Source organism: Ictidomys tridecemlineatus, chromosome 13 (genome assembly GCF_052094955.1).
Source record: "Ictidomys tridecemlineatus isolate mIctTri1 chromosome 13, mIctTri1.hap1, whole genome shotgun sequence".
Lineage (NCBI taxonomy): Eukaryota > Metazoa > Chordata > Mammalia > Rodentia > Sciuridae > Ictidomys > Ictidomys tridecemlineatus.
Genome location: NC_135489.1, coordinates 23,948,589 through 23,974,669, shown reverse-complemented (window position 1 = coordinate 23,974,669; position 26,081 = coordinate 23,948,589). Strand labels below are relative to the sequence as shown.

The 26,081-nt window shown below is 40.8% G+C and overlaps 3 protein-coding genes and 4 non-coding genes across 10 annotated transcripts in view; all 7 read right to left on the bottom strand.

The window, feature by feature from the left end:
• Dym (dymeclin) overlaps positions 1 to 6,411 on the bottom strand; it is a 337,787-nt gene extending 331,376 nt beyond the window's left edge. For 2 of the 3 annotated variants that reach the window (XM_040273249.2, XM_005323076.5), the window contains exon 1: positions 6,273 to 6,411. The gene's annotated coding sequence lies outside the window, so the exon portion shown is untranslated. Of the gene's footprint in view, positions 1 to 6,167 lie in introns of all 3 variants that reach the window. The other variant, XM_040273254.2, reaches the window with a different exon arrangement.
• Positions 6,412 to 16,290: 9,879 nt separating this feature from the next.
• Positions 16,291 to 21,149, bottom strand: C13H18orf32 (chromosome 13 C18orf32 homolog). Of its 2 annotated transcripts, none has more exons than XM_013357612.4 (3): positions 21,003 to 21,149; positions 17,411 to 17,598; positions 16,291 to 16,988 (listed from the first exon to the last, which is right to left on the bottom strand). In XM_013357612.4, exons 2-3 carry the CDS (start codon positions 17,573 to 17,575, stop codon positions 16,923 to 16,925), a joined length of 231 nt encoding a protein of 76 aa, XP_013213066.1. In that variant the 5' UTR covers positions 17,576 to 17,598; positions 21,003 to 21,149; the 3' UTR covers positions 16,291 to 16,922. The 2 variants fall into 2 exon arrangements, with proteins under 2 accessions (XP_013213066.1, XP_005323131.1); XM_005323074.5 differs by lacking the exon at positions 21,003 to 21,149 and adding an exon at positions 20,807 to 20,996.
• Positions 21,150 to 22,201: 1,052 nt separating this feature from the next.
• Rpl17 (ribosomal protein L17) lies at positions 22,202 to 25,571 on the bottom strand. The gene is made up of 7 exons (XM_078030057.1): positions 25,489 to 25,571; positions 24,532 to 24,584; positions 24,399 to 24,439; positions 23,852 to 23,986; positions 23,501 to 23,599; positions 22,590 to 22,781; positions 22,202 to 22,296 (listed from the first exon to the last, which is right to left on the bottom strand). The coding sequence occupies exons 2-7, from the start codon at positions 24,575 to 24,577 to the stop codon at positions 22,249 to 22,251; spliced, it is 561 nt and encodes a 186-aa protein (XP_077886183.1). The 5' UTR covers positions 24,578 to 24,584; positions 25,489 to 25,571; the 3' UTR covers positions 22,202 to 22,248.
• Positions 22,475 to 22,538, bottom strand: LOC120886717 (small nucleolar RNA SNORD58). The gene has a single exon (XR_005729810.1). It is a non-coding gene; the product is annotated as a small nucleolar RNA SNORD58 (small nucleolar RNA).
• On the bottom strand, positions 23,688 to 23,752 carry LOC144370222 (small nucleolar RNA SNORD58). Its single transcript, XR_013430121.1, has one exon. It is a non-coding gene; the product is annotated as a small nucleolar RNA SNORD58 (small nucleolar RNA).
• Positions 24,269 to 24,333, bottom strand: LOC120886715 (small nucleolar RNA SNORD58). The gene has a single exon (XR_005729797.1). It is a non-coding gene; the product is annotated as a small nucleolar RNA SNORD58 (small nucleolar RNA).
• On the bottom strand, positions 24,674 to 24,739 carry LOC120886718 (small nucleolar RNA SNORD58). The gene has a single exon (XR_005729812.2). It is a non-coding gene; the product is annotated as a small nucleolar RNA SNORD58 (small nucleolar RNA).
• Positions 25,572 to 26,081: the final 510 nt, after the last annotated feature.

Below are 26,081 nucleotides of genomic sequence, written 5' to 3'. Positions count from 1 at the left end.
GGCATGCCCACCACTCAACAAAATCCACTTACACAAAAAGCTTCCAACCAATATGGGAGGCGGGGCTGGGGGCTGGGGGCTGGGGGGGGAGCATCTCAATCTCAAGAAAAGACAGGCAAAATCATTAATTTGTAATGAAAGCCTCCAACATGAAATACAGAAGCCAAAACAAACTGAAAAACAGAATCATAGAAAACAAGATTCTAAGACAAAATCAAAACCTAAAAGTAATATCCTTAGAGAGAATAATAAAAACACCAACAGTAATAATAAAAAACATTATATAGCACCTACTATGTCCCCCAGGGACTACTCCCAGTGTCTCACACACACAGACTGATCCATCCTTCACCTCAATCCAGGAAGTGGTACTGTTATTCTCACTGCCTAGATCATGGGTCAGCAAATGATGACCCAAGGACCAAATCGAGCCTGCTGCCCAAAGACTGATTTTTATATTTTTAAATGGCTGAGGGGGGGAGGGACAAATAATATTTTGTGACATGTAGAAATTATATGAGATTAAAATTTCAGTGTTCATCTAGAAAGTCATATAACACAACCATGCTCCTTTGTTTACATACTGTCTCTAGCTGTATTTCTGATGTGACAGCAGAGATGAGGAGTTGTTACAGAGACTATGTGTGGCATCCTCAGCTCTTTATACCACTACTCAGCAGACCACACTTCTCCATGACAAGTTACAACTCAACAATATTAGCCAGGCATGGTGGTACATGCCTATAATCCCAGCACTCAGGAGGTCAAGGCAGAAGAATTGAAAGTTTGAGGCCAGTCTTGGCAATTTGGCAAGACCCTTGTCTCAAAATTTTAGAAAGGTGCTCGGGGTATAGCTCAATGGTGGAGCACTTGCCTAGTATGTGCAAGGCCTGGGTTCAATCCCCAGTACAGCAAAAAATAACTGTAATAACAACAACTCAACAGTATTTCAAGTGTCATGCATATTGCCATACTATGATTATTTTTTATTAGTGAGTATAATCATGTCAACACAAAAAAAATTAAACTCTGATGCCATACGTTCAACTTACAGTTAAGTATAGCTTTCTTAATCTAATTAGACATCCAGCACCATAGCTGTGCTAAAGAATACCACATAGGAAACATTAGCCGACTAAGCATCTGTCACAATATCCTGAGTTGCCCAACCACACCACTCACTCCCCAAAACATGAGAGCAATGACTAGGAGAATGGGAAAATGTAACACAGGGTAAATCATCACAACAGAATGTCTTCCCAAAAATAAAAAATTACTATGAGGCTACAGCCAAAGCACATTTCCAAATGGCTAATTTGTTAATCAAGTAAACAAAGACATTTATCAATAAGGAGTTAAATTGTCTTAGATTACAGCAGCCAAAGAAATGTGTCCAGAGAAAACAAACATCTTTAAAATCTGAATCCTTCAGTGAAAAGTTACTCAAGTTACAGTCCATATGGAATGATTACAACCATGAATATTTTCAAAACTAATTTTTAAAATATTAACTCAGGAGAATCTAAAGCAGAACCTGCTAAGATGTGTAACAATTGATGGTGGTGAAAAAAACCTATGGAGCAAAAAAGGCTTAGCCTAACAAATTTTTCAACCTCTGTAAACTGCAAGGTGTGTGGAAAAAAAAATAATAATAATAAAGTGTGTGGAAATGAGTTTTTGCTGCAGACTTGATAGTAATTCTTAATGAATTCAAACTAAAATCAGAAGACCACATTGCTTATGTATAAAACCTCTTGAAGTCATTTCAAGAACAACCAACATTGCTTGAATCATAAGTAACATTAAGTTGTTTTATATACTTCCTATGCTGTCTAAAACAAGAGGGGCTGGGTTTATGGCTTAATGGTAGAGCACTTGCCTAGCATATGTGAGGAACTGGGTTCAATCCTTGGCACCATAAAAATAAATTAATTAATTAAAGATATTGTGTCTATCTACAACTAAAAATATTTAAAAGAAAAAAAAAACAATTATAGGCACATGCCTATAATCCCAGCAGCTTGGAAAGCTGAGGCAGGAGGACGGCAGGTTTGAAGTCAGCCTCTGCAATTTATCGAGGCTGTAAACAATCTATTCTCAAAAATAGATATGGCTGGGGATATGGCTCCGTGGCTAAACACCCCCGGGTTCAGTCTCTGTATTAAATAAATAAATAAATAACAAGAAGCCAGGCACAATGGCATACACCTATAATCTCAGCAGCTCAGGAGGCTAAAGCAAGAGGACCCAAGTTCAAAGCCAGCTTTAGCAACTCAATGAAACTATGCCTCTAAATAAAAATATTAAAAAGGACTAGGGATGTGGTTCAGTGATCAAATGCCCCTGGATTCCCTCCAAGGAAACCGGGAAAATAAAAAATAAAAACAAGAATGAGGTCTCCATTCCCACACAAATATACAGCAAATACATTCTCCAAAATCAAAGTACATTTCCAATAGCATTTTTCAGACCTCAATTCAAGTACAAAAAGAAATTTCCACATCTCAGAAACCATTTAGCTATGTAATGAGGAACTTCCACCTAACCCTCAATTGTTAGTGCTCAGTCTGTAGTGTGATGATATGCTAAAAGACAATTCTGTAAATACCTTCCAAGCAATGAATATGCCCTATTAAAACCATATGTTCAGGGCTGCAGTTGTGGCTTAGTGGGGGAGCACTTGCCTAGCATGTATGAGACCCTGGGTTTCATTCTCAGCATGACATAAAATTAAAAGGCAACAGTCCTCTCTAGCTCTAACCATTATCCACTATCATATGTGAAAGATGGCATTCTTGTTGCATTTGCAGAAGCAAAGAAAACCTCCTACTTTCTTAAGCCTCAGCAAACTATTCCAAAACACATTGTGGTAGGCAGAAAAACAAATCCAAAGATGTCAACTTCTTAATCTATGGAACCTATGATTGTTACCTGAAAAGGGACCTTTCAGGTGTGATTAAATAAGAGGATTTTTACATGGGAAGATTATCCTGGAGTATCCAAATAGGTCTAATCCCATCACCTAGGTCCTTAAAAGCAGAAAATTTTCCCCAGCTGTCGTCAGACAAGTGTTGACAGAAAAATGATCAGAAAGATGCATCACTGGTGTCTTAGAAGATGGAGAAAGACAGAGGGACATAAACCAAGGAAAGTGACAGCCTCTAGAAGCTGGATGAGGCAAGGAAATGAATTCTCCCCTAGAAACTTCCAGAAAGGAACAAAGTCTTGTTGACACACTGATTTTAACCCACTGAGACTCATTTTGGACTTCTATAGATGTATAAAATAATACATCTGTGTTATTTCAAGCACTAAATGTGTGGTGATACATTATCAGCCATAGAAAACTATTAAACCCACAGTAAATGACTTTTCACAATATATAAAATTATCAAAGCATAATCAAATTGCCCAAATATTTAGAGCACAATAAGAGTTAGTTGTGCATACTGCAATATATTTCACTTCTATTTCTCTCCTGCCATCACAAAATTCCATTCAGTAAAAAGCCAGCAACACCTGTAATCCTAATGACTTGGGAGGCTGAGGCAGGTGGATCACAGACATAAGGTCAGACTCAGCAACTCAGCAAGACCCTGCCTCAAAATAAAAAATTTAAAAAAGGTCTGGGATAGTAGTTCAGTGGTAAAACACATCTGGGTTCAATTCCCAGTACCAGAAAAAAAAAGAAAGAAAAAAAAATGGGCAGGGCAGCGGGAAGCTAGCAAATGTGTCTTCAAACTTTTTTGCACTGAATGAGCTACTTTATTTTTTTAAATGGAACAGTTAGGACAGCAGGATCTACTGGAAAAATCAAGAGACAGTTACACTATATTCTTAAGAGTCAAACATAAAAGTATTCACACTGTTTTCCCCCCTTGTATCAAATGGATACCACATTTAAAAAAAAAAAAAAAGTCCTGCTGGGTGTACTGGCATATACCTGAAATCTTAGTTACTTGGGATAGTTCAGAGCCTAAGTTCCAGAGCCTGGGTAACTTAGCAATACCCTATCTCAAAAAATATAAAGGGCTGTGGATATGATTCACTGCTAGAATACCTCTGGGTTCAACCCCAAGTACAGGGGTGGGGGAGGAACCTTTCTAGATGATATTAAGACTTATTATTAAATTTTGCATGACAAGGATATTATGAGCATATTAAAAGGAGAGTGTGATCTATAAATATTTTATACTGAAATATTTACAGATGAGATGGTATGCCTAAGATCCCCTTTAAAATAATTGGGAGTTGGGGGATAGGAATGAATAGGAATATAGCTGAAACTAAATTGGCAGGAGTAAATCACTGTGGGAGTTGGGGAAGGGGTACATGGGAATGTAATATATTATTTCACTGTTTGTTTTTTGTATTTTTCTTTTTTCAGGGCCTCATACATGCTCAGCAAGTTCTGTACCACTGAGCTATACTTCCAACCCATTTGAACTTTTCTTTATTTAAGAGGTACTAAAACAAACCTTGACCTATCATAACAATACAGACTTCTTAATAGCTGAATTGCCATCATATTAACATTGCCTGACCTCAATTCCCTATCACTTTCCATTGGTAGTTTTATCAAGTATTCCTTAATCTCAACTCAATTTGCCCTATTTAGTAATCTTATAAGCATAAGCAAGTCACCTCTAAAAAATTGGTTCTTCAACTGCACAATGGGAATATTCATACTTACTCAGACTATCTCGGAGTTGCCAAGAGGATTAGCCAAGATAAAAACTCCAAAGCAGGGGCTGGGGCAGTAGTGCACTTTCCTATCATGTGTGAGGCACTAAGTTCGATTCTCAGCACCACATATAAATTAAAAAAATAAAGGTCTATTAAAAACTAAAAATTAAAATTAAAAAAATTCCAAAGCAGGATAATCATTCTAGAAATCCATAGATTCTTAAATTTCATCTTCAGTAGCCATTCACCTGTTTCTATAGAATTTCTTCCTTCCACCTACAATTCTCCAGAGCCCAAGTACCTGGGTTTCTCGGGCAAAATTTCACTCCTCTCCACTGTCTCCACCCCTGTTTTCATATCTTACAGCCCACCTCTTTCTCTCCACAGGACCTTTAACCAATTTCCACTATCCCCTTTCAAAGATTCCCACTCCATCTGCCCCTAGTCAATCTTTCCGGGGCTCCTATGCTAGTCATACCACCCTTTGCAGTACTTTGATTAGCTTTATCACCCCAGTAGCCTCAAATCCCACTATTGCCGCCCCCTTTCAACAAACACCTACCTTTTCACCCTTCAATTAAACACAATTGATCGTGCTGGGGTTGTGGCTCAGCGGTAGAGTGCTCGCCTAGCATGTGCGAGGCCCTGGGTTTGATCTTCAGCACCACATAAAAATAAATAAATAAAACAAGGATACTGTGTCCAAGTACAACTGAAAAATAAATATTAAAAAAAAAAAAAAAACTGCTGCCGGCACGGTGCCCCTAGCCTCTAATACCAACAGTTTGGGAGGCAGAGGCAGGAGGTTCTCCGGCTCAAAGCCAGCCTCAGCATTTAGCGAGGCCCCAAGGAACTTAGCGAGGCCCCATTTCAAAAGGGTCGGGTTTGTGGCTCAGTGGTTAAGCGTCTTGGGTTCAAACCCTGATACAAATAACAACAACAACTTCTCAGACAAATACACTGAGACAGAAAAGACTGATAGTGGAGGGGGCGGAGAGATGAGTGGCTGCTAATAGGTTGGGGCGTCTTAGGGGGTGAGGAAAATGTCCTGGAATTAGTGGTAAGGTTGTACAACTATGGGAATCTGCCAAAAGCCACCAAGCTGCACTTTAGTTATACTTTTAAAGGGCGAATTTTTATTATATCTCAATAAAAATGTATGTCAAACACACACACACACACACACACACACACACACACACACACACACACACACTACTGCTCACCCTGCCCATCACACGCCCATTTGTCAGCCAACATCACCCCATCTCCGGAAGCATCGAGCTGCCCTGCGGTGTCCCCAATTCCCAGCCCAGACGGACCCAGGGCCCTCACACTCTCGCCTCACACACCCCCTCGGGCCCGCTGGGGAGGCGGAAGCCAGGCCCCGCTCCCGAGGCTCGGCACAGCCCTGGGGGTGACCCAGTCCCCTCCAGCAGAGGAACGTCCCTTCTCCCTGGGGTGGCGGAGCTGCCACTCACCGCCCGACGCGGGCCTGGAAGGAGAGGTGTCCAGAACCCGCTCTGACAAGCGGCGGGGGCCGCGCTGCCGGGGGCCGCGCTGCCGGGGGCGGCGCCACAGCCCACCTGTCTCAGTCTGCAGGAGCTCCGCTTCCAAACCCACGGACGGAGGGCGGGTTGCAAGAGGGCGTCAGAGAAGCGCGGTCCCGCCGCAGCACGGGTGGCGCACCACGGCTCAGGCCTCCATGTTTCCACGTCTCTGCGGCTCCGGGCCGGGCTCCGGCGTGAATGGGCTCCGTCTAAGCCTCCAACCACCGCCGCGTCGGTGCGGAGGCCGGGGGGCGGGGGAGAGAAGAGGGAAGCGGCCGAGAACGCGGCGAGGTACCGAACAGCCGGGCGCGCGCCGGCGGGCGGTCCTATGGCGCGCGGCGCGCGGGCTTCTGGGAAATGTAGTCCTACGGGTGTGGCTCGTGTCTCCGCGTCTCCCCGGCAACCGCCCAGCCACGTGGCAGAGTAGAAAAGCAGGAAAACTCTTGGCTCCTGATGCCTTAACTGTATTAAGGCTCAGGCTCCTGTTAATTCCAACAGGACAACCATCCCAATGTCAAAACAGTTTCTTGTGAGGCTCCGAAGAATCGAGCCATGGAAAAACAACTTGATGGAAGCAACTGGAAGATCTAAACCTACCTGCGGTATTATCAGGACCCATCACACAGGAAGGAAAATCAATATGGTGTAGTGCCAGAAGTACAGAAGTTGAAGTCAAATGAGCTGAAGTTACCATATTGACGTTCTTCAGCAATTACTTTTCCTCTTCTAGACAGTTTCCCCATCTAAAATATAAACATGATGATTATTGACATTACAATAATAATTAACCATTCACATTGAGTTTTCTATCTGCTATGCCCTGATATTTCTCCACATTACCCTATGAAACCACTCTCATTTCCATTATATAGTCAATATGTTCTCTGTAAAATACTGCACAGATACTTGATATCCTTTTCCAAATCTACTGCGAGTAAATTCCCTGAGTCTGCAGAAGAACAGGAAAATATACATAAACATAAGATATCTGGGTGCCTAGCTTAAAAGAGGTGGATACTAATGTGCAGCCATTGGAAAGAATGCTATGGATAAATATTTATTTGAAAGCATTGAATATATACTGAGTGGAAACAGTATTCATAGTATTATCTGATTTTTGTAAATTAATCATATTTATAATACCTATTACATGCTCCCATATAATATAACAATATGCAATTTGGGATCATGATTGTGTGATTGTATAATTAAAATTACATTTTCCCTAAATGTTGTCAAGTTTTTCTGCAATATATATTAATTACATATATAATATCATTTTTAAATTACAGCAAAAAGAGTAGTAGGCAAACTCAAAAGTATTTTGTACTTTTGCCTGCCCACACTCTTCCTCCAAATTGACCTAGAAACAATTATGAACCTCCCTTTTGAACTGGTGTTATGGACCAAGATGCAACATATTCTACTTTAAAGTGATCCTAATAGAGGAATTTAACATTCACTATTTTGTATTTTTTGGATGGTATGTTAGTCAACTTCTGGTTGCTGCAGGGAGATACTCAAGATAAACAACTTCAAAGAAGTAAATATTTGGGGCCATGGTTTCAGAGGTTTCAATCCATGGTCACTTGACCATATAACTTTCTGCCTGTGGTGACAGGCAGAGGATTAGGGATGTTACTCACCCATGAGGGCTGGAAAGCAAAAAAACAGGGGGAAGGGGTCAAAATATCCCCTTCAAGGGCACACCCCCCCCTGTGACCTAATTTCCTTCCACAGAGCCCCATCTCCACCATGTCCCCACAGTGCCACAGGCTGGGGACCACGGGTCTTTGGGGAACATAAGAGCTTGAATAAATGGCTTAAAATTAAGAGAATCTATCCATTGTTTCCAGGCAACTCTCAAAATGTTGCAAGGCAAACTTCCCAAGTCAGAGGGTAAGATTGGGAATGGTTTTAACAACATAGGAAGCCTGGATTGGAGTAGAAGTGCTTCAGTAACTTTAGTGAACATATAAAATGCCAAGTCTTATCCTTGGTCACTAATTTTCAATAATACCTGCAGAAATAATCATGATACTTTGACTGACTTCTTCAGTGTCTAGTACTAACAGAGACACCAACAGGAAAGTCATACATATACATGTAGTTTCTTGGGCATGCAGAGACTATCTCCAGGTAATAAAGAAACTGGCCACTTTGACAGTCTCCTATGAGGGAAACTGGGTGCTTGAGAATCATGGGAGAAGGAGAAATCTTGGTCTCCTTACATTCCCATCTTATGAACTTTGAACTTGGTACCTAGTGAAATTATCACCTACACACACACACTCACAAAAAAAAAAAAAAAAGTCGGGTGCAGTGGCACATACCTGTAATTCCAGCAGCTCTGGAGGCTGAGGCAGGAAGATCATAGATTCAAAGCCAGTGTCACTGTTGTAGGGGACAGACAAGGCAAGGCACTGAAGATAGCAGGAAACAATTTTATTTGGCTATACCCAGGTTCTGAGGGAATAGCTTTTGCTGTAATCAATTAATCCCCTGAACCCCAAGTTCAGGTAGTTTCAGAACTGTATACATGTTAGGGGAGGGGCTCAGAAGTTCACAGTCTGCAGAAGTTCACATAAAAGCAGCTTTTTCTTTCACTGTTCTGGGCAAGTTAACCCTTCAGGGACAACACCTGAGAAGGGGAGAGTTTCTTCTCCCTTTACTTTCCTCCCACTGCCAGCTGTTACCATGGAGCCTAATTGGTAACTTCTCTTAGAAATATAGACATCTCTGTGAAGCTCCAGTTCAAGGCCTTGTTAAAGGATTTTTTTTTTTAATCTCATTTTGCACTTGCAAACACACTTCTACAAACTATTATACTGGATAAATGTTTGTGAAAAACTAGTAAAGGGGCATACAGCACCTGGAGTGCCAAATTCTTCCAGGCCAGTGGCCAAGTAAAATAGAGCAATGGGAAAATAGGAAGTTTACCTACACTGAACACTTTTTGTAGAGATTCTTGCTGATAGTTCTAAAATCAGTTCTGATGAAGATTTCTAGAGAAGCTTAGTTAAGACCTTCTGCCGAGGGGGAGGTCCCACTACATCAGCAAAAATGAGGTGCTAAACAACTCAGTGAGACCCTGTCTCTAAATAAAATACAAAATAGGGCTGGGGAGGTGGCTTAGTGGTCGAGTGCTCCGGAGTTCAATCCCTGGTTACCCCCACACACACCAAAAAATAGTACAATTTAAGGTTTTTAAATTCTGCAGACTGAAAACCAAAAAACAGAAAAACAAAAAATAGATAGCATGTGGTTCAAGTTCAAAAGGGCCTGGAAGTTATTAGATGACTGAATTCAGTAAGTAGGATAGGCAGCTGAAAGAATTCACTCATATTCTGGGAAGGTCAATTTACATGTAATATAGTAAAAGAGAAAGAGTAGCAGTAGCTATTTATTCATTTGTTACTTTGTTTATACCTTTCTTTCTAAACTACTTAAGATGACTTGAGAATTATGTACAAAATTGCAACATTAAAAACAAAAGGAAAATAAAAATAAATAAATAAATAAATAAAAACAAAAGGAAAAGAAGTAGTGCAGGAGACATAGAGACACTTGAGTAAACTACCTATCCTTCAAAACCTTCTCAGCTAAACTTTTCCTAACTATTGGTTAGCAAGGTTTGGAGTGCAACTTTACTGTATTGCAAGTTAAATATACACATTGGAAGCTGATCATGGTGGCATATGCCTGTAATCCCAGCCATTTGAAGGCTGAGGCAGGAGGATCACAAGTTCAAAGCCAGCCTCAGCAATTTGGTAAGCCCCTGAGCAATTTAGTGAGATCCCATCTCAAAATAAACCAAGGGGCTAGGGATGTGGCTCAGTGGTTAAGCCCCCCTAAATTCAATCTCTGGTACTAAAAAAAAAAAAAAATCAAACAAACCCCACACACACATTGGGGCTGGAGGAAGCTGAATTTCTTTTTAGAAGGTAAAGAGCCAAAAAATGACCTATAACTAAGAAGATACTCCACAAGCAGCACCAAAACTGCCCCCAAGTTATTGTCTCAAGTCTGTTCCAAAAATAGTGCTCAGGTTTTCACTTCCCTGAGAAAGAACAGACTTTGGAGCCAAAGTTGAGTTTAAAACTAAACTCTAGGTTGAGTTTAGGTTCCATAATTTATGTACGGAATGACTTTAGGCAAGCCACTTCAACTCTCTGTGCCTCCATTTTCTCCTGAAAGGTAGTAGGAAGAGTAAGGACGATGTAGGGAATGTGAGCAGTTAAATAATCTCTTCATTTTAGAGATGAGGAATTGAATCCTAGGGACATGAAAAGACCCCAACAAGAACACCCAGCCAGTAAGTTGAGTAAACAACTGGACAGACTCCTGAACTAGCATTGCAGAAGCTCTGCCTGATGCTATGGTAGTGAATTTCCTGCAAAGTCAGCTGTTAGCAGCCAGGGTCAGATGTGGCTGCAGATAGTTTGCTCAAAAGGCAGTGATTCCTCTAGCTACTTAGGAGGCAGAGGCAGGAGGATCTCCAAGTTCAAGGTCAGTCTGGGCAACTTAAAGAGACTCTGTCTCAAATTTTAAAACAATGAACAAATGAAAATTAAAAGGCAGTGACTCCAATGTTCCTGGGTGTCACCTGCCTGATAGAGTGGGAGGCTGCACCACTAGTTCTCCTTCCTGGGGAGAGCCCACATTTAGCCTTCCTTTTCCTGCATCCTGAGACCATGCCATTTCCCAGGGTCCAGAGTTGCTCTCTGTCTGAGAGGAGCTATTTAACACAGCATTGCTGGAAGATCCTAGGGACCTCCCTAGGGAGGGAGACAAGGCAGCTGTTGATGTCTCCTTCCCACTGGGGACAAATTAGTAAGAGTCTCAAACATAACATTTAATGTTGTATCAAAAACTCTAACCCATGTCAGGCACTATTCCAAAATTTTCAGCTGTATTAATTAACTGAATGGTCCTTAGGACTTTTCAGACTAGGTATGCTATGGTTTCAAGTATGAGTGCCTCCAAATTTCACATTGGAACCTAAACCCCAGCATGATGGGACTTAGAGGTAAAGCCTTTGGGGGTAAATGGGTCACAAGAATTGATGGAAGTTGAGCATGGTGGGGCATGCCTGTAATCCCAGCATCTTGGGAGGCGAGGCAGGAGGATGAGTTCAAAGCCAATCACAGCAACTTAGTGAGGCACTATACTCAGTGAAACAGTGTTTCTAAATAAAATACAAAATGGGGATGTGGCTCAGACAAAATATACTCATTTTGTCCAATCACATTTTGACACCATGTTTCAAGCATATGTATGTAATGAAGCCTTCATAAAAATCTCAAAAGACTGGATTTGGAGATGTTCTGGATAGCCGAATATATGGAGATTCCTGGGATTCCAACCAGAAAGGGCATGGAAGCTCCATGCCCCTTCTTTGTACCTCACCTTATTCACTTCTTCATCTATATCCATTATATATCCCCTTTCAATTATAATCCTTTATAATAATCCAGTATAAGTGTTTCCCTGAGTTCTTCAAGCCACTTGGGCAAGGGGTGAGTGAGAACCTGATTTATAGCCAATTGAGCAGAAGCATAGGTAAAACAACTTGGGGCTTGTAACTGGCATCTCAAGAGGGGGTAGTTGGGGAAACTGAGCCCCCAACCTGCAGGAACCAAAGCCATCTCCAGGTAGATTGAATTAGAGGACACCCAGCTGGTATCTACTGCTGCAGAATTACATGCTTAGTGTGTGGTAGAAGAAACCTATCATATGAGAAAGTCTGAGTTTTTCTTTGGGGTTTTATTTCTCCAGCACATCTGGTAATTAAAGGATTAGAATCATTAGGAAAATGGTAAGCAGACTTTTTAGGTATTTTTTTGGTTTTTTTTTTTCTTTTTTAGTTATAGGTGGACACAATACCTTTATTTTACTTATGTGGTGCTGAGGATGGAACCCAGTACCTCACACATGCTAGGGAAGTGCTCCACCTCTGAGCTATAACCCCAGTCAGGCAAGCAGACTTCTAAGAGGCTTCCCTAGATTTCTTTGTCCCTGGTAGAAACCATGCATCATCTCCCAAACATCAACTATTAGTTTGGTGCTGCTGTGAAAGAATTTTGAAGATTGATTTCAAATTAGTTGACCTTACATATGCAGGCCTGACCTAGTCATAGGAGCCCTTCGAATGCAGATTTCCTGACTGGTCCCAGAGGATCAGAAAGGCAGGAAGAAAGTGAACCCCAGTGTGGTGAGTGCACTGTGGGACTCTGTGCAAGGGAACTGGGAGTGGCCTCCAAGAGCTGAGGCCCCAGCTACCTGGAAGGAAACCCGGGACTGCAGTCCCACAAGCAGCAAGTTTGGAAGAGAACCATGGGCCTTCCTGAGAACCACAGACCTGGCCAACATCCTGATTTTGGTCTGGCGAAACCCTAAGCAAAGAAACCAGTTATGCCATGAGGACATCTGACCCAGAAAACCTGTGAGATAATACATTCATGTTGTTTTAAGCCCCTAAGTTTGTGGTAATTTGTAATATAGCAGTAGAAAAACAAATACACCAGCGAAACATGAAATAGCATCTGACAAATTGCCAAGTCAGAAGCAGAACCCCCTGTATGGCTGTATATGTAATGCACCGACCTAAGGGAATCATTTACATGGTTGTCAATGTGCCTTCTGAAATTGCCCAGTGCACACTTGGCACAACTGTACCCAGCAGTCCTGCAGGAGACTCCACTCTTGCCCTATCCCAGCACCTGAGCCACCTCTTTTGTCCTTGGTGAAAATGAGAGGATTGGGTTAGATGTGCCCTAAGGGCCAGACAAGCTCAACTCTTGGGAGTCTTTGGTATATTTTGTGAATACTTTACCCCACATTGGCCCTTCTCAGTTCATCTGCAGTTTATTTTTTCAACATTTATTTTTTAGTTGTAGTTGGACACAATACCTTTATTTTTACATGGTGCTGAGGATTGAACCCAGGGCCTCACACGTTAGGCAACCGCTCAACCACTGAGCCAGAACCCCAGCCCTCCCATCTGCAATTCTTGACCCTCTCAATTCCAATCTCTCCCTTCACTTGAAAAATCTGAAATTTCTTACTCTTTCAATTAACAAGGTTTCTCTGAAGAGAATGGAACCTCAGCTTGGCCTGGGTGGGTTCTTGACTTTCAACACTGAGATTTCAGGAGGCAAGGTACAAGCAAAGATTTATTTACACATAGTAAAAATGTACACATCCAAAGGCAGGGCACGGATACACCCTTCCTCAAAGAGAAAACCAGGACATGCCCAGGTTGGGCCCTGATTACCATAATTTTTTTTCTGGAAAGAAATGTGCAAGTTCTCAATCTTCTTTGAAAGTAAATTTCCATGAATGTGGGGACAAGTGCATGGAGTACTGCATACATGGCATGTTATGGGCATCATGAGTGGCGAAACACTCAGCCTTGCTAGGCTTGTGTGGGGCAAACTGCATCCCTGTAGACACAGCCCTGGGCGTGAAGCCTTTGGAGCAAGTTCCTGTGCTTGCTCCAAAGCCCACTCCTTGATTGGTCACTGCAAGGACAGTTAGCAGAAACTGCATTGGTGGCTGCCTGTAATCTGCTTAGCTACTGCACGAGTATGTATACATGGTAACTGTGCAATAAAATGAGACCGGCTTCCTGCTTGGTCTCCAGAGGTCTTGTTTAGCAACTATGCAGCCACACTCTCCTCTACCCTGTTCCGTAGACCTCCTCGCTGGACGAGACACAGCCTACACACATGAAAATCATTCTGTACTTGGGGTTCAGAATGTTGTTCTTTGGCCAAATGGTCTAGCCATCAATCATTTGTAGGCCCATTGTATAAGTCTTTGAATCTATGAAACTTAAATTAGTCATGTTTTTGTTCTTATTGATCTGTTACAAACACACCACAGAGGTTTTGTTTATCCAACAAAAGTTCCAGGTCTTTTTCTTTCTTCCTGAGACTCCACCTATCTCTTGTCTAACTTTGGGCCATCTTCTTTCTCTTCTTGTTACTTGTGGTAACTTCATAAGAATGTCTGCCTGTAGTTTGTGCTTCTTCCTTAAAGCAGAAGTCCACATCAACAATTAATAGCTTTGAGGATGAAACAAACCAGAAGCTCCCTGGGGAAATCATAAAGAACCTTCCCTCCCCCACTTCCACTGTGATTTGAGTGAACTCAAAAGACGTTTAACTTTATGGGGTTCAGGAGACTTGACATCAGTGGTTAAAAGTTCCTTTCAATAGAATCCACCTAAGAGGGCAACAAGCCAGTGGACAGTAATTTTGAGAAAATGCTGACTTACCCAGGTTTCCTAGGAAGGTAGCTAGCTAAGTAATGAAAAAAAGGTGACAAAACCCAGGAGTCTTTCAGGTGAATCTTGAATAATTATGTAAGAAAATGAGTTTGTCTCACAAAGAGACAAAAAATTTTAGCTAGAATTTACCAGGACAAAAGTAAATTATTGAAAAGTAGGTAAATTAAAGCATCATGCTGCAAGGTAAGCAAAATTAGAACTTTAAAACAAGCTCACAGGGGCTGAGGCTATGGCTCTACCACTTTTCTAGCATGTGTGAGGCACTGGGTTCGATTCTCAGCACCACATATAAGTAAATCGATAAAATAAAAGTCTATACATTTAAAAAATTAAAAATAACCAATAAAAAAAATAAAATAAATAAAATAAAAAAATAAAAAAAAAAATTAAAAATAAAATAAAAATAAATAAATAAATAAAACAAGCTCACAAATACTGATCAGTTCAAACTCATGCTCTCCATTTTTGCTCAATTATTCCCATTAGGTATTACTAGCAATTATGTATTACAAGCTGTGACGGCTCCTTAGTGTAAGTTAAGGAGAAGACCTTAATCAGGCATGGCAGTACATGCCTGTAGTCCCTGCCACCTGGTAGGAGATCCAGAGATCACTCAAGCCCAGGAGTTCAGGACCCAGTTTTTTTTGGGAAAAAACAAAACAAAATCTTAAAAACATAGACTTGCCACTTAATATATCTAAACTCTATGATCCTGTTTTTTTGACCATTTCAGAGTTTCACAAATATCCAATACCTTCATGTATGTGATATACCCTTACACAGTGCCAGGCACAATGTGTTTAATAAATGGTAGCTCTTAGTAGGACGGCAGCCCTTAGGTATAAGTTGTCCGACAGGACTGATACTTTGGGGAAGGGTGAACTGGTGTGATACTGGGCAGCAGCTGTCAAACCTAATATAAGGACAGTTGAAGAAAGCATTTCTCAATCAGCCATAAAAATGAAGAAAAATGGTCCAGCACAGTGGCACACACCTGTAATCCCAGTGGCTCAGGAGGCTCTAAGAAACAGTGATACTGTCTCAAAATAAAATACTATTATCTTATATTCTTATGTTGTCTTATTCTTTTTTTTATTAAAATGTCTTTTATGAAATATTGGTAATAAATGAGAGTTTTTTCCTTTGCAGTACTGGAAACGAACTCAGAGGTGTTTTATCACTGAATCTTTGTTATTTTTTCTTTTAAGACAGGGTCTTGCTAAGTTGCCAAGAGTGGCCTTAAACATAAAATTGACCTGTCTCAGTCTCCCAAACTGCTGGGATTACAGGCAGGTGTCTGGTTGGTTGAGGCAGAAAAGTTGAGACCTGCTGATTTATATCAAATGAAGTTCAGGGTGTTTCCATAGGCTAATAGGCACATAGCTTAATATAACATTGGTTAAGACCCAGGACTTCACTGAGGACCCAAGGGCAAGAGTGCCTTTTAATTCTTCCGTTTTCAAGGAAATAAATATAATATACCTCATGATCTTTGAATATTTACAGATCCCTAAACTGAACTAAAAAAGCCCAGGATGAAACAGTAAGCCCCCGGCTGTGTAAGAGAGCTCAGACCAGCCAAGAACTGCCCAGACAAGTCACTGTTATTGAAACTACTCAATGATGGCCTGCCTTGTGCAACAGTAGGTAACTGGTTTCCCATCACTATCTAAATGCCATCTCAGTATTAAAATTATCTTATGATATGGTAAATAATTTCCCTTTCAAACATTTAATAAAAACTTTAAGAGAACAAAGAACCACAAATTAAATGTTTAATGCATTTGTAGGAATGGAAGGAATGCAACAGCATTATAATTTTATAATACATTAGACATTTATGTAAAAGATGTTTCATTTTTCAAAGTTTCTCCTATATCCTTCTTTTCCATCTTTCTCAGAGCAATAAACAGTAGTTACTTACTCTCATAGATAAATTGCTCCATTGTGTTGGACAGTAATCTTATCTTTAAGTTTCACATCATTATCATCTGTACTATTTCACAGTAAAACTTAATCCATTCAAATTAAAATGACCTGAAGAATTAGAGCAAAGAGCAGTCAAATTCACGTGGATGAATGAATGCTAGAGGCCCAAGGACTTTAAGTACTGAGTATTTACTGGCACAAACCTATTTATTCATATTATTAAAACAGCAATAATAGAAATTAAAGCTACTATAATGAAAATGGAACTCAGGAATGAGGTCATTAAATATAACTAAGTACATTTTAAATATAAATACTATGTATTTCCCAGTAAGTATCAGATAAATAAACTCTCTATCCAAAATTCTAGTTTCAGAGAAAAAAGTCAGAGACAATTACAAAGAAGGTGCTTTGTGTCATCAGGTCCATTTTAAAAACATTTGCGATCCTTTGGAAAAGTTGCATTAGTCTTTCTTTTTATCATAGATTCCTGTTGGTCCTTTTGTTGGTAATCCATTTCTGTCGGCACCCTAAAATGAAATAAACATTTAAAGAATTATTATAAAAAAAGACACTAAAAGAAAAAAGAAAAAAATACCAAAATGTTTTCTTTAAAAACACACAACTTTAGAATGAAACAATTTTGTTCCAGAAATGTGCAAGATACCTAAATTAGTACAACAGAATACAAAGTTGAACTTAACAAGCACCAATGCTGAAGGCAATAGAGTTGTCTAAATATTAATTTTCAAATACCTTGTTTGTCTTGGCCATAAGGCAAAGGACAAATGCACTAATCCTCTGTCTAATTTAAACCTTTAAGTTAAATGTTAATTACTTGAGAAAAATTATTGAAGCTTCTGGCTCCAAAAACTTGTTCTTCCAAAAGCCAAGTGTTAACTCAAGTATCACCCCTTCACTGCCCTTGTTCAAGGCATTTGAATGTTCTTACCTTGCAGTCTACTTTGCCTTTGTTTTTATCATTGGATTCTTGTACAGCTTTTTTAGGCCATATGCGACTAACAAAAGGGGAAATCATAGGGTATATGTATGGCTCCAGGAATTTTTTGTAGATCCAGAGAAGAACAGGAATGACAATACAAGGAATGCACACCATTGTCCCAGGCTCAAGCTCGGAAACTGTTGATATATGTGAGGAAAACATTAGTTACCAAAGATTTAATGGCTAAAGAATTTTACTTACAGTAACATATCTGAAAGGGTGGGATGTAGTAGCACATATCTATGATCCCAGCTACTTGGAAGGCAGAGGCAGGAGGATCACAAGATCAAGGTCAGCCTTAGTAACTTAACTTTCTCAAAAAAAAAAAAAAAAGGGGGGGGGGGCTGGGGGGTATAGCTCAGTGGTACAGCACTCCTGGGTTCAAATCCCACTACAAAAGACAAGAAAAGAAAAGAGAAGAGAGAAGCAAAGCCCCAAAGGATTCTTTTATAGTGAAGGGGAAAAGTTTAAAACCATTATTTCTTTCTTTCTTTTTAAATATTTTTTAGTTGTAGGTGGACACAATACCTTTATTTATTTATATATGGTGCTAAGGATTGAACCCAGTGCCTCACACTACCATTACCACTACCACTGAGCCACAACCCAGCCCCTAAAACCATTATTTTTTAAAACAAAGTTTATTAAATAAAAATGCTGCCATCTGCAAGGTAAAGGAATAAGATGTAGACACGAATAATGAGACGCCAGCATCCAAACCTTTTCGATCACTGCTCCCCAATCATAAATTTGATGATAAAAGAAAGACACCAACTCTCAATAGGTATAAATAAGTTTATATACACTAACTCATTTAATCCAGGAGGCTGTGTACCCTTGCTATTTCCACTTACTGATAAAGAAGGAACAAAAGACATCATGACTTACATCCCATGAAAGTGTAGAGTACACTGAGTGTGAAATAACTTCCAAGTCCCAATATTCAGGGACTGACAATATCAATTACCCAAACCTTACAATACTAAAGGCAAATTCTGTAATCAAGACATGACTTTGGAAGACCTTGAGGCTACAAATCAATTGGCCTTTACTAAGCAACAACTCTTAGATATGCTTTGTTTTTCTTTCTTTCTCTTTTTGTGGTGCTGGGACAGAACTCAGGTCCTTGAACACATTAGGCAAGCCATCTTCAACTTAGCTATACTCCCAGTCCTGTATTTTTGGTTTCAAGGGCATGAATTAAGGTGTGCTGAAAAATAAAAAAAATTTATTCAATATTATCACATAGGTCAATTTCTAAAAGTTCATTTCTAAAAGTTAACATGGCCAATTTCCTTGGTAATTATGAATCCTATTGGAATTTCTGAAAGTCACCAATATCTTGAAAAAAGGCCCAATAACAGTTACATAACACAATTAAATCAAAAGATCTTTTAAATTTACAAGAATTTTTACTCCTCTAAGAGTAGGATGCAGAACCTTAAATAAAAAGTAAGCAGTTTTAAAACAGTGCACAAGGCATAATTCAGTATTTTAAAATTTCTAATTTTCAAAATATTGTAAATTAAGCAGTGTTGACTGGCAAATAAGTCAGCACCATGAGTATTCTATTCAATTTTAAATGTTCACAATACAGGTAGAAAACAATGGTATGGATAATCCAATCTGAATGTGCCCTTGAAATGATGGAGATGAAAATTTACATCAAGGAATATAGACAGCTATTTTACAAAGGACCCATTAGATTCTTTGAAACAATCCCCTAGTCAAAACAACACTTTAAGTGGGCTGGGGCTGGGGCTGTAGATCAGTGGTAGAGTGCCTGCCTAGCATGTGTGAGGCACTGGGTTCGATCCTCAGTACCACATACAAATAAGTAAAATAGAGATATGTGTCCCATCTACAACTTAAAAAAAAAAAAGCATTTTAAGAATCTACCAAAGTAACCTGTTCCAAAAGTTTAAAGAACATATTCTCTGATTAAAGTATGACAAACTAGCCAAGCACAGTGGCACAAGCTGTAACTCCAGCTCCCTGGGGAGGGAGAAGCAGGTGGATCCGAAATTCCAGGCTAACCAGGGCAACTTGGTAAGATCCTTCCTGTCTCAACCTAAAAAAAAAGTAAAAAGGCTGGGGGAATGCAACTCAGTGGTAAAGCTTCCCTGGGGTTTAATCCCCACCCAGTATGGGAGGAAAAGGGACAAAAGAAAAAAGACAAACTAGTGCTGATTCTCGGAATTTTTCAAAGGATCATTATTTTTGACCACACATATTTAGAATCTGATCTGAGGACATTTCAGAGGTAATTTGGTTTGGGTCTTGAACGTTCTTTCAGGTACTACTACAGTACTACTTTGGCTGGCAGTTACCTGGATCTGAGAGGGGCATGACCACTTTCTAGGTGACATTTCTGCACAAATAATTTAACCCAACAGTGCCTTAATTTTTTCTCATAAGTAAAATACAGACAATAATAGTACCACTCTTACAGGAATGCAATGTAGGCCAGATTGTCTGCACATATTGTAACTTACGTATTATTTTTAAAAGACCAGAAAAACAAAAAGCTCAAAAGTTGTGACCTGTCCAAAGTTCATTGTAAACAGAGTTAAGACCAGAATTTCCAGTTCCGGTTTCCCAGCTCAAGATTACTGCCTTTTCCCCTTTGAAAAAACATAATGATCATGTTCTCCATCTTCTACCAAACCTTCAAAACCAAGTGACCCCTTTCAAAATAACGGGTAATACTCCCAATACTAGGTTATACTGGAGACTGGCAATCCTTCATGAAGATTCATTTTTACCTTTGAGTTGTCTTAAGTAAGATCGTACACATTATGTTGTAAATCAACTCTCGAAAACAAATGCTACTAACCACTTAACGTTACAATTACCGCTTTGATGAATTTTAGCTCTTTTTATAAAGAAACTGCTTGTATTTTATCTTTTAATCTTCATAATGATTCGCTACAGGAGAATGTGGTTTTAGAAAAGTCTAGAAGGTGGCAAGGAGAGACTCGTTTGAACTATTCTCCAAGACAGCAAAGCGAGCAAATTGAATTATAACTGCTGCAGAGGAATCACCTTTCATTCGACTCGGCCCAAGATGACAATGGAACAGAGAGGAAAAGGCCAAGCTCCCTCAGAAATAGGTCAGGTAGGGCGGGCCAGAAAGCCACCTCGTTCGAAGAAACCCTGAGACTGAGTCAAAAACAGCTGAAAAGACCGAAGGGAAAAGCAGGGTCAGTGGCGAGGATTACAGAAGGGAAGCGACACGGACATCACCAGGCACGGCAGAGAACGAACCGGCAAGGAGAAAAGGAGCTGCAGGACCGAGGCCCCGAGCGGGCGGGTGGAAAGGGCGCGCGTGGGGAGCGAGAGTACCGTGAGGCCAGGCAGAGTGTAGCGGGAGCTCAGGCCGCCGCAAGGCTCCGAGCAGGGCGGTCAGGCGAGCCGGCGAGTCGCGCACCGGCCGAAGGCTCCTGAGCGCCACCGGGAAGAGCCTGTGGAGCTACTCGAAACCGCCGGGGAGCGCAGAGGACAGAGCGCAGCCTGCCCGGCGCATCCAAGCCTGGCTCACCTGCGACGACGAAGTCACCAAGGCAAAGCCCGCACTTCCGGGGGGAGGGACAAGCTGCCGCCTAGCCAATGGGCACCTCCAAAGGGGCTGACAAAGGGTGCTGCGTCAGCTTAGAGACGCACGGGACGTAATGGAGACGCGGGGCGGGACTCGCCGAGACTAGCCAGGACTACCGGCGCTATCGTCCAGGACCTGAGCCTTCAGGCCCGGAAGTACAACCAAGCTTTGTAGGCGGCCGGTAGATGCAGCTCCTTTCGTTAGAATATTTGAGCTAGGGCCTGTTCCAGAATGCAGAATTCAAAATAGGGATTCTGGAAATATCGCCTATCAGTGGCCGCCACACACAGGAAATGTTACACCACTCGCACGTAATAGGCTGTTTGCAGGCCCACCTGGCTTAGGCTATTTGCTCAGCAAATTAAAGCAACTTAAATGGAAGGGCAGATTTGGGAGTAAACGCTAAACTTAAGGGGATAGGGGTGTAGCTGAGTGGTAGGGCAAGTCCTTGCCAGACGGTTCAATACCCAATATCAAATGAGTTAATAGAAACGGTTGTACCATTTCATCACCTTTAGGATTGTTACCTGTAATTTTGTACTGGTGAGAATTTGGAACCACTGCTGGTGGGAATGTCTTGACAGTTCCTCACCATGTTACTGGGATCATCTTATGATCAAAATAGAAATGCAAAAAATGCTTACACAAAAAACGTGCACACAAGGCTTTGCAACACTATTTGTAACAGCCACTGTTCAGGAATTGATTATATGGAATACATGCCATAGTACACACAAACCCAAAAAACATGCCATGAAATTCAAATCAGACACTAACTCCATTTTCATGAAATGTTCTTAAGAGGCAGATCTATACAGAAAATAGATGATCAATAGGGGAAATGGAGAATGAGTTAACTACTGTTAGGACTCTGATGGGCTAGGTGTGATGATGCATGCCTGTAATCTCAGCAACTGGTAAGCATGAGGCAGGAGGATTCCAAATTCAACACCAGCCTCAGCAACTTAGGGAAACATCTCAAAATAAAAAAATACCCTTTGTAAATGGGTGGACTGTATGGTATGCTAAATCTCAAGGCTGTTTAAAAAGCCTGTTTCTAATTTTAGTTTATGACTTGTGACAATACCCAAAATACTTGCTAGACCCTGGATTCAATCCCCAACACCACCACACAAACATAATAAAAGACAACCAACATTCTTTTATTTGCATTTATTTTTTGTTGAATTTATTCCCGTGCCATAAGTTTTTGTTTCTTTAGCTTCTTCTGGGATATCTGGGAAAGGAAAAAGAAAAAAAATTTTGAGATTTCAAGGACATGTGCTTAAAGTGGCTAGGGAAACCTAAGTGGGACCACAGTAATTATATGCATTTGATAATACTGACTACAAAATTATTATTGTTTAGGCAAGAAACAAATTAGGGTCATGAAAGCCAAAATAATGTGTTAAAAGGTTGCTCAGAATACTTTCCTTTCATGGTTATTCCAAAGGTGTCCTAAGATGGTCATCACAGCAACCATAGATCTTTCTAAAGTACTTGAACAATATCAAGCTATTAAATAATTACCTTTTTCTTCTGTGCAACCTCCTCTTCTGGTTTAGGAACAATTTGTTCCTTTTCAGTGAGGATCATCTCAATGTGGCAGGGGGAACTCATGTATGGGTTAATCCGACCATGAGCTCTGTAAGTACGACGGCGCATCTTGGGTGCTTTGTTCACCTGGATATGTTCAATGACCAGAGAGTCTACGTCTAAACCCTGGCAAGAGAGGGAGAACAAAATAAGGTAACATCTTTCATGGTCTTAATGCTACTAACTACATTATTGGGAAATACTAATTCCCAACCAATATCCCATCCATTTCTGAATTAAAATCATTTTTGAAAGACAATCCATTAAGATCTTCAATGGTATATTTTTTTAAGACACTGTCTGCTTTCTGAATTATCACCATAATGATGTTCTTACTGTGCTCTACCACTGAGTTGTATCCCCAGTTTACTATCATGTTTGTGACCACCCTATGCCTATAATCTCAAGTTATGAGAAGGTTGAGGCAGGAGCTTCTCAAGTTCAGGGCCAGTCTATAACAACTTGGGCAGTCAAAAAGGTTAGGGATGGTGGTGGTAACTGAAGGATGTAGCTTAGAGGAAGAGAACTCCTGAGTTCCATCTTAAAGGGTGCAGGGGTGGGGTCATGGTGAAGAGGACAAAGTACAGCCAGTTTCTATACCCTGATATAACCACTAATAAGGCAATCATTCTGATAATTAATCATACTCCCAAAAGGTTCATGGCACAAGAAGTTACAGCTGTTGGTAGATTTTTATAAAAATCTTTAGACAAAATTTTGGACTGCTGGAGACAGAGAAGTCTTTAGAATATTTAAATGAGATTTAATCAGAGCAAAACAATGATATAAATCTGGAACACCACTTAATTTGCATATACACATAAGGAGGCTTACGGTTTGGGTACCTTAAGTTCAGCATTACTCTCTGCATTTTTAAGCATGTGCAGCAAAAATTCAGCACTCTTTTTGGGCCACCGGCCCTGTGTCCAGCCCCACTGTTTGGCCTGAGAAAATGAAGGAATGTGATTAGTAACTTTCCACGGTTTAAATGAACATTGGAACCATGATGAATCTATTTTATCTAATATCAAGGTTGCTCAGCACATGGTTTATTTCATGGTTAATCCAAAGGTGTCCTAAGTTAGTCATCACAGCAACCAAGAAAGCTCGACAAAGGCAGATTCTAGCCACAATTATCCCAGCCAATCACCTTTCCTTACAATTTATATTTTCAAACAGCTACTAAGAATTCTCACCTGGGCACACCTCCCAACTCCACCATTGTAACGCCGGAATGGCACACATTGCTTCTTTAATGTGACATCTTTCAGGTACTTGGTGGCTTTTCGGATATGCATACCCTTGATGGCTTGCGCAGTTTCACGGGTGTTCTAAATACGAGTAATGAAGTTTTGGTTAGTATAATTTTTAAAGCAAACATTTAAGTATAGAATTTCAAAATTGTCATACATGATATTGTGACTAAAAGCCTGGGAAACTTTGTTTGGAACTAGGGAAAATTAATCCTAATCCTCAATTTATCCACTGTAAAATCTTTAAATTCCAACATCCAACTACTTTCTCAAGGATTTTCTGGTACTTTTATTCAATTTCAGAAATCCTGAGTCAAACTGCTCATTATACAATGATAATCAACATACAAGTAAAAGGTGGCTGCTCAGAATGTATTAGTTTTCATGGTAAATCCAAAGGTGTCCTAAGAAAGGCATCACTGCAGCTTCCTTTAAAGATGAGCAACACTAGAACATGTGGAAAACTTAGATTGCCTTAGGAGTCTCATACCTTAAAGTGAACACGAAGATTTGAGCCTCTTGATTTGCATGCTAGAATATAAAAAAAAAATTGGTTAATTTCTGGCTATACTTTTATGCTCACCCCAAAGTAGAAATTATAGATCTATGTCCTATTCACTTACATTTTGTGGGGTTTTCCGGGTCAAGAGAGTACCGGACCATTTTCATAGGTCACCTGGAAGGGAGCACCCCATACTTGTCAGTAATAGATACTTAAGGGTAACTGGTGAACTTTAAATAACAAAGTGTTAAGTGATATTAGAAGCTGCTCAGAGAATAGTTGTTTTCATGATTAATCCAAAGGTGTCCTAAGATATGCCATCATCGCAGCCGTCCTTTCCCTCCACCCTGTCCTTTCTTCTCTTCCCTCTGCATCAACCAGCCACTATGGCGCTGATTACACGAATACTGATCTGGACCTCCAATCAACCCTCTCCCTTCCCCTTTAGAAGAAAACAGCCAGTTTTGATCTAAACGTGGGTCTTTTAGACCTATGATGCTGCCAATGCATGGCATCTGACATAGCAAAAACCAACTCCGATCCTTTCCGCCCTCCCTCCCTCTTTACAGAAACCCCTTCACTCACACAGCTTCACAGGAATAGCTTCCCACACTACAGACTTTACACTATCAACCACGTTAGGTAGGAGCCATGCAATTTGCAGCACTTAACTGAGAAGGGTTTGGTTTCAATCTGCTTTTATTCCCTCAAAACTTTCTCGTATTGCGGCCACAAATGCTCCGCGTACTGGCCACCACTCACCGCGGGACACTGGACCTCCACAGTCGGAGTAGACACGGAGGGCAGCTGCCCGTATCCCCACCAGCCGACGAGCTTCTCCCTCCCCCGTCCCCATCCATCACGTTCCTCTGCAGTTCACAGAGGCCTGCCGGCCCGGGAGCATCAAGTCGGGCACTCTGCCACGTCTCCTTGCACAGAGAAACATCGCTTCCAGCAAGAAATCGTAGCCCTGGGAGTTTTCCTCCCGCGGTCCTTGACGCCCGCACTCCAGAGGCCAGGATGGCGGTGATGACCCGAGGATTGAACACTCGTACCCAGACTCTAAAGAAGCACTCACCTCAGGCCGCTTACAGGAAGAGGAAGAGCGGTGGCTTCTGGGAGAATTCATGAAAACTCGACCTCTCGCGAGATTTCAGGATAAAAACCGAGAACTGGGAGGGCAGAAAGGGAGTGTGGGATATGATTTGAGAATGCCTGGGACGAATGCCAGTCCCCTTAGAGACTGTCTCAATTTTCTCATATTTATTTGGTGTCCAGAAATAAAGTTATGGGTTTTAAATATCAGTCAACTAAGCCAGGCTTGTAGTTCTAGGTTAGAAATATGTTACTAGACATGAAGGAGAGATTTTGTTTAGTCGAGAACATTCGTTAGGTTTGATTGTGCGATCATATATTACTTGAAAGTAATTTATAAACGTAATTAAGAAGAAAGAAGCCGGACGTGGTGGCGCATGTAATTCCAGCGACTCGGGAGGCTGAGGCAGGAGGATCACAAGTTCAAAACTAGCCTCAGCAACTTAGTGAGATCCTTTCTCAAAATAAAAAATAAAAAGGGGACTGGGTTTGTGGCTCAGTGCTAGAGTGCTCACCTAGCCCGCATAAGCCACTGGGTTCCATCCTCAGCACCATATAAAAATAAAGATATAAAAT